The sequence below is a fragment of the Tamandua tetradactyla genome, chromosome 6 (assembly GCF_023851605.1).
Source record: "Tamandua tetradactyla isolate mTamTet1 chromosome 6, mTamTet1.pri, whole genome shotgun sequence".
NCBI classification, from domain to species: domain Eukaryota; kingdom Metazoa; phylum Chordata; class Mammalia; order Pilosa; family Myrmecophagidae; genus Tamandua; species Tamandua tetradactyla.
The window spans coordinates 125,305,197-125,313,646 of NC_135332.1; the positions used below are offsets into that span (position 1 = coordinate 125,305,197).

The 8,450-nt window shown below is 36.8% G+C and overlaps 1 protein-coding gene across 1 annotated transcript; it reads right to left on the reverse strand.

The window, feature by feature from the left end:
- Window positions 1-556: 556 nt before the first annotated feature.
- Window positions 557-6,177, reverse strand: LOC143688786 (fatty acid-binding protein 9-like). Its single transcript, XM_077167086.1, has 4 exons — window positions 6,043-6,177; window positions 1,464-1,636; window positions 891-992; window positions 557-730 (listed from the first exon to the last, which is right to left on the reverse strand). The coding sequence occupies exons 1-4, from the start codon at window positions 6,113-6,115 to the stop codon at window positions 680-682; spliced, it is 399 nt and encodes a 132-aa protein (XP_077023201.1). The 5' UTR covers window positions 6,116-6,177; the 3' UTR covers window positions 557-679.
- Window positions 6,178-8,450: the final 2,273 nt, after the last annotated feature.

Here is an 8,450-nt window from a genome sequence, read left to right on the forward strand (position 1 = left end):
TTCTACTATAGCCCTGCATATTAAACATCTCAGGGCTTATTCTTTACTAATGCTTATCTATTTTTAAATTTAAAGTGCAACATGATAGCATCATTTTTTCTCTTTTCCTTCTTCCAGTGCTACAAATGTTGTGAGGTTTTAGGCTTTACCCTTTAATTCTACCTACATTAGTCTGCTTTGTTCTAAGCTTTGAGAACACCCATTCCTGGCAACAGTATTTGGTGGTACTAAATTATCTATCAGATTTTAGTTGGTCCAACCTTCTGCCAAAATAAAAAATCAGCAATATTGGTTATCAGCATTGTGCCACTCATAGTAGATTCTGATGATTATAATATACTTCCCTTCTAGGTCACAGTAATTTCAACAGAAGGCTGTTTTAGAAAATGCCTTCACCTTAGTGGAATGGGTCCATTGGAGGAGATTCAAGGACTGTCTAAGGTACGTGGGCACAAAATAGAGGAGACTTTGTTCTTATAATCATGCCATAGATAGTAGCTTCTTGCTTTACCAATTTATGACTGATCCTAAGCCTTAATATCACACAGCTTCAAAATTGCACTTAATTTGATGCTTTTATTGAGAAAATTTTTGTTCTTGTTTTTTTTTTAAAGTCACAGCCCTGAGGCATATCTTCTTCAAATACTGGTTTCCTGTTAATGAACAAATTGCATTTTCTTCACATCTTTTCGTAGATTCTAGTGCTGACAATATTATTCATGGTACATTTCTAAAAGCAAAGAGGGATCTATTAGATTTGGCAGATAATAGATTCAACTTTCCCTCTCTCCCCAGACCAAGTCTTTAATTCAGGATGCAAAAATAATTGAGTAACTTGACAGGCATATATCAAATAGGAGCATCTAAAAATTTCAACTTAGAGAACTCACCACTACCATTTTTCCATCTACAATTTGTCTTTTTATGGTTGTCTCTTTGTCGAGCCATTTTTGGGCATGAATCATTGCATCATCTTCTAATGTTACGTTGCTCTAGAAATGTATAAAGAATTCAGAGGTAGCAGTTCCCTAAATTCTAACTTACATAAGATCAGACATCTACTTTTTATTTTGACTTTCTTTTCTTTGAAATGTTTGCCTCATTTCTTTTAATAATTCAATGCCATTAAACAACAAGAAACCTCAAGAGATTGCTCCCTCCCCTTTCCAGGCAAACAACACCTAACCTATTTGTGCTTGAGTATGCTTTGTGCTATGCTGTTTTATACAATGACAGAAAGAAATCAGGAAAAAAAAAGAGTGAAGACATTTTGAATATTTTGGCCTTGATAACCATCAGCATAATCAGTAAAAGGACTGCTGTGAGAGATATGCAGCCATTAATTAAGAAAACAAGCCCAAATTGACTAGATAATAAGTCAACCTAGATAGAAATGAGCCAGACTTAAAAACCTTCTCATCCTTTTTCCTGATTGCTGAACCCCTGGAAGATTTCATTCTCACCTTCACTTTCCTGTTGTCTAATGTGGTTTCCTCAAATTCTTCTCCCAGCTTGAAGGAAATTTCATTGTTGCTGAGAGAGCTTTCTGTTTTGATGTTCACCACATCCCCATTTGCACTAATGGTGACATTTGGTTTCACTAACCCTGCCATTTTCTGGACTTCCGAACTCACTCCTGTAAGGCAGAGAAAGTAAAACATGTCTTAAGACATTTAGAAAGAAGTATTAATCCTTTTAGAAAGCTATTTTAAAAAGACCACACATTTGTTCTGTTAAGGTTTCGAAGAATGCACTTTCGGTTCTTCTATGCTCCCTGTGATCTCTGGATTAAGCCAGATTCTCCCAGTCATAAGATATGTCTAGTAATTATATTTGACATTTTTAAAAGTTGAATTCATTGTTTGAGTCTATCATGCTTCATTTCAAATCTTCATAAAAGACTGATAAAAGATGCCTCCAATGCCTGGCAATAATAATCTATATTTGTATGGTGCCTTCAGGGTATCCAATGCTGGTACTCTACCTCATGGAGTGTTCAAACAATGTGCAGGAAGTGTTATCACTCTCATTCTAGAGATGAGGATCAAATAGGCAGATCTGATAAGTAGCAAGATCTCTGATTTAAACATAAAATTTCTAATTGCCTAATCGAGGGCATTTTTCGTTTTACCACATTTTTTTTCTTAAAAATAAAAATCAAGAAACACAGCTTTCTAATTATCTGAACTACTCTGAAAGTATATGACTTATAAAGTCCAAGTCCAGTGAAAGTCCAGCCTTCCATTTGAAGGTTGAATTTAGATCTGACAGAGTAAAGAGGAGGTAGGCAAACCAAATAATTTGGCTTTGAGCCTGGCACTGTTGTTAAGGGTGGGAATTTTCCATTGTTAAACTTGGCTCCTGCAATAACTGGGCAGAAGGGATGACTCTTCAATTTTGAACTCTATTTCCTATTCAGATTGCGTGACTAATGTGATTGATATACTGGTCTGCAGAGGCTCTGTGTTAGAAATATGGATCACAAAGAGGGAGACAGTGAAAACCCAGGGCTCCAATTTTGTTTCTTCCCAGCTTGGGCATATTACCTCCCCTCTCTAGCTTTTAGTTTTCACAATAGCAAAATGTGGATAATTAATGGATTTACTTCATAGGTGTGTTGGGAAATTAAATGAAAGGATTTAGCATATTACAGGCACACAGTAGATGCCCAGTAAATGCTAGCTGTTACTCCCCTTTGCACTATGCCTCATCCCAGCCCCATCAAAACAAGTGCTAATCTTTTTTATTTTATTTTTCATCCCCACTGCTTGTGAGAATATCAGAAATTCTCCAAATGGGAAAGTTGAATATTTCCTCCTTTCTCTTCAGTCCCCCATGGGTACCTCCTTGCAGATACTTCTTTATTCACTGCCCAAATTACTCTGGGATGTTTTGGGGCATCATACTAACCTGGATAGACCAAGAAAATCTTACTCCCTATCAATATTCTATGTACTTAAGGTGCTCAATTAAACTGACCATACAAATTAAATTAGGAAATGCACGACCCAAAATAGAAATTGTGCACCAAATAAAGATCTCTCCCTTCGCTCTCACACAGAAGTTAAAGTTTTAAAATATGGATGATTTTATCCTTTACCTGTATTTTGATTTACCTTAGTCCTGTCCAGTTCAGCTTCATTTGTATCTCTGCTCAAAATCTGATCGATTTTTCAACTTTTTAAAAAAAGTTTTTTTATTGTAAACAATGAACTGACATACCAACATTTTTGACATTCGATCATTCTTGACATACAAACATTCTTGACATGGTTACAATCAATGGTTCACAATATCATCACATAGTTGTGTATTTATCAAGATGATCTTTTTTTTTTTTTTAATATTTGCATCTCTCCAGAAAAAGAAAGAAAAAACAAAAAAGTAAAGAACTCATACATGTCATACTCCTTACCACTCCTTTTCATTGACCACTAGCATTTCAATCTACTCAATTTTAACCTTTATTCCCCCTATTATTTGTTTATTTTTTAATCCATATTTTTTACTTATCTGTCCATACCATGGATAAAAGGAGCATCAGACACAAGGTTTTCACAATCACATAGTCAAGTTGCGAAAGCTTTATCATTGTACAATCATCTTCAAGAAACATGGCTAGTGGAACACAGCTCTACAGTTTCATGCACTTCCCTCTAGCCACTCTAATACACCATAAACTAAAAAGGGGATATCAATATAATGTGTAAGAATAATCTCCAGGATAACCTTTCCACTCTGTTTGAAATTTCTCAGCCACTGACACTTTATTTAATTTCATTTCTCTCTTCCCCTTTTAGGTCAAGAAGGTTTTTTTTTTGTTTTTAAAGGCAAATAAATGTCTGACAAGTTTTTATTCATGACATGTTTTTAAGGGTGTAAAAAGGCCACAAGTTAATGTTGAAAAAATCAAACATCTGCTAAGCAAATGCTGCATTTAATAAAGCCAAATAAGACAAAAAAAAAAAGACAGACCCCTACAAGAGAATTATGTTGTAGAACACTTCGCCTTCAATAAAACACTGAATACTACTGGAGAGGAAGTCAAAAGCAATGTCAAAGCAATGGGGCTGGAAGTGCTCAGGGGTAGGCAGACTCATTGGCCAGATGCCGTGAACTCAGTGAGGCATTTGAAGATGAGAAACTTGTGGTTTGAGAATGCCACCTCCACAGTGAGAGCCGACAAGTTTAGGGCAAGTTCTCTAATACTTCTAGGCAACTTCCCTCAGGTCCTTTTTAGTTGGTCCCTCCCTATTCCAACTGCACAGAACACTGAAGATGACAATCCCTATCCTTACAGTCTTGTTCCCCCTTCCTTCCTTCAACCTTTTGCAAATGGTATGCCTAGGGAAACAGTTCTGAGCTCTCAGGAAACAGAGTCTTAGATGCTTTTGGAGGTTGAGAGGCATAAAGTAGCAATCTGGAAATTCCTTCCATCTTATGGCACTGACTTAGCTTCAGTCTTGCTTTCTCTTCTACTTCCTCCTCTGCCCCCACTCATGCCCTCCCACTCTCCAGACAGATATATTGGAATGAAACAGCTCTAGATGGTGTTCTCTAGAATTCCAGCAGAAGAGACTCTGCTTTTTGTCATTCCGAGTTCCCACTTCACCACCACTTTAACAGAGGGGTATTCACTTTTCACTGGTAGTTTATTCAGGTAGATATAGGTCTGATCTCAGGTTTGGAAATCATAAAGGAAATTCAAGGTCAAACACAATGCCATGCACCAAGGCTGTGCTCTTTTGAGACTGAATTTCTTGACTCAGGATTGGTTGATGGTGTCTAGAACACCTCTGTCAGCTGGGAAGGCACATGGCTGGTATCCGAGGTGCTTGCTTAGCTTCTGTGGGACAAACTCTAGATTTCTTCTCTTACCATCCTGGGCTCTCCAAGTTCAGGCTTTTTCGGTACGGTGGATTGCTGCTTAGTATCGCATGGGAAGGCATGTGGCAATGTCTGCTGGGTATCTGGTTCCTAATGGCTCTCTAAGGGTCTGTGTTTGGGCACTGGAAGCATTTCCAAATGTCTGCATTTATGTTGGCTGTACAAATGCTACTCTTGCCATATGCCCCAAGTTTCTTATATGGCCTCAAATTTAAACTCAAAATTAGTTCAAGAGTCCATGAAGACATAGGGAAACATGTTTCTCATTACTCCTTGAAAAACTTAACAATGACTATGAAAGAGGAACATTTATGAGTAAATTAACTTCTTAGGATGGGGAAAAGTCATTGTTAGATGGTTCAATTTGCAAACATGTTATTAATTGTTGTAAGCATTCATTAATCAATACAGCCAATTTAAAAATTTGTTGGCTTTGTATACAGCTTGTTACTGCAAGAGTGCTTTCCCTTAATTAAATATAAAAAAATACTAAATAATTACTGTTTTGGTAGGATTAGTAAAGAACAGGTTAGCCATCATAGACCCAAGTCATTATAATTGATAGTTAAATATTCAATTCGAGTAAGAAACAAAGGATATGTACAGTTTATACTTCTGAGAAATAACCAATGCTGACACATTCAATGTATTGAAATGTATTTCTTTCATTAAAATTCAAAATTCTTCAAAACACGGTTTTTCAATATCTCCCACAGATATCTGAACCCTAAAAATTAACCAACTAAAAATTTTGTTTGTTGTTATTGCTTTTTTGAACTTTCAACTTAAAAAGAAACCATAAATTTAATTACGGGTAGTGAAGACTGTGCATAAATTTTAATCTGGGAAACCCTATTTAATGACACACTCAAGCTAAAGATACATTCCATCTAGGGTTATGATAAAATATTTTTAAAAGGGGTAAATGGGCATAAATATATTGTTTCTAACTGTAGAGAAGTAACTGTCTAGTATTCTAAAAAGAAAAAATCATTACTACTAACAAAAAAGGCAATCATAGAAGCATAAACTATGTTAGTCTCATATGAATATAAACTAGCTTTATCAAAGGCAGAGAAAATTGTAAGAAAACTCATTGTAAAGTATAAACCCAGCTATATCAGAAATGGCAAATCTTGTAATGGCAGATCTCACCCAGTTCTTTAAGGTATTCATCGAAGTTTTCGCTGGAGACCAGCTTCCATTTTCCCAAGAAGGGCTCAACCATTGTGAAAAGCTTGCTGAGAAAAAGCACTCTCAAGTGAAAGCCAGAAAAACGTAGGACTGACAGTGCTACTGGTAGCTTAATTTAAAGAGCCCCTTTATCACGTGACTCATTTTGAAATAGCCAATGACAGAAAGATTAAAGATTCTAGCACTGACATCTGACTCATTTTATTTACCTCCATATTAAGAAACAGAAAATTAACATGTAAAGGTGAATTCAGGTCAACGATCATAATTTCTGTCTAGCAAAGAGATTTATAGCCAGCAGTGACCTAATGCGTATCACTTGTGGAAGGGAGACAATTTTCAATAGAGATCAGCCTTTTCAAGTATGAATGCTGAGTCAACTCTGAAGGAATATCTCAACAGGTGTCTCATGAGCATCTTACTGAAGTGTTTTCTCATGGGAGACACCCTTGCTTGATCCACCTCAGCTGTTTTCTGTTTGGGCAAGTCATACTGCCAGGGTATCTTCTTCATCAAAATAATATCCTCCCTTCCTTTCCTTGCAGGCTTGATGGATTGATATTAGTGCCTACAGTTCCTTGGGGGTGAAGTGTGGGGTATTATTAATATCATCATTGCTGTTAATAAAAGATAATTGAGGGCTGCGTGGAAAGGTGTCTATTATCATTGAATAGTGGTTTGTGGTTCAAGTTCTGAAGAGAGGTGGAGCTAATGCCTAGAAAATTCATCTTCAGGTTTTCAGAGTAATCTTTCTATAAGAGTTACTATAAGAGGAAACTTGGGGTTGTTTTAGGGAGAATTTGGTTATTTTATATTAAGACAAGGAAGCAAATAATTTAAATCTCTGTGCAAGTACTTCCAAAACTGTCCTCTGCAACACAGGTAATGGACATGAACTTTGCAGATATTTAATTTACTCAGAAAGACTGGATTCAAGAGCGATGGATTTACACCATCTCTTTGAACTCCAGTTGCTTTGAAGATGGCTGGAAAGTTAGACTGCCAGTGACCAGCAGAAGAATATTCATGCTATTATCTGCGTCATATCAACTATTTTTTCAAGTCAGAATTTTTTTTCAAACCATCTCTTTGTAGACAAAATAAGAGGTGGACGTTTTGATATCATCCAGTTATAACTTCAGTGAAACAAAAAATTTCTTTAGATGAACATGTATAAAGAAGAAATTTTGCTTTGTGATCTTTATAGGTGAAGCAGTTATGAAAATACCTGGCGGGTAAAATAGGACAAGCAAAAAATGTCTAGAGGCAATTTCAGGAAACTGAGATGCATGTTCAAAATGAACATTGCGGCAGTTGAAGGTGAACTCAGAGGTGATGTGCAAATAGAGAGCCAGAGAATAAAGTTAAGACTGCGTTTTCCACATCCACTGACTAAGGAATGTTCACTGATAAGATATCTAAACGCTTGTGTCTCTTTCCCACACTCAGCCTATTTCTGCACCCCCAGAAGCCGATGAGGGGAGCTATAAACGCGTTGCTCAGAAGCTAGACTTCAAAGATGGAAAACCTCACCATCTTTTGAGGCTTATATACTGCAAGAATATAATATATATTCCAAGAACTAGAATTCACTGTCTTTTTCACTCCCTTTCTGCAGCAGCACACCCAGAGGGTAACTTTCACAAGTGCTTCGCTGACCTTGAGTAATTTGTATATACTAATGGTAACTCAACCCTTTTCTCTCTCACATAAGAAACAAATCAGAGAGCAGGTTTGTGTGAAACAAAAATTATTATGTGGTAATCTTGAACTTGACTTTTTAATTTTAAAGATTAAATAATTCACACACTTTTGGTACTTTAACAGTAGCAATTTATTGTGGCATGTCTCATGGTTGTTCAAGTCACAGTAGCAGGAGGGTGGGGTCACTAAAATTGATGAGTCATTTTCAGTTGATATCATAATACTCTGGGCTTTGAAAGAAGAATTGCAAAACCAAAAACTGAATCCAATGATCACTGTAATGGGCGTTGAAGGACAGGGGATGTGCTAGTCCAGTTCTTCACCTGTCTCCACTGTTTCAGAAGCGTGACTGAGTGGCTCTTGGGATAACTAATCTCTGCTAAAAGATGTAGTTGGACTCTGTGTCTACATGTCTGTCTTTTTAAGAAAAACCCACCTTCGGACTCTCTTCCTTTCAGAGTAGAGAGTCCTCTATACTCGTGTGTGTGTGTGCATGCGCGCGCGGGTGTGCGTGTGTTTGAAGAACCAATGCCAAGTGATGAAAAACTATGTGAATCTCAAACAGATCCCAGGTAGGCTAAATTGAAACACTGTTACTTGAAGATTTTCTTGTCTGTGTCTGTGGCCTTAGTTTTATTGTGAACCCATGGGAAAGTGAAATTGGC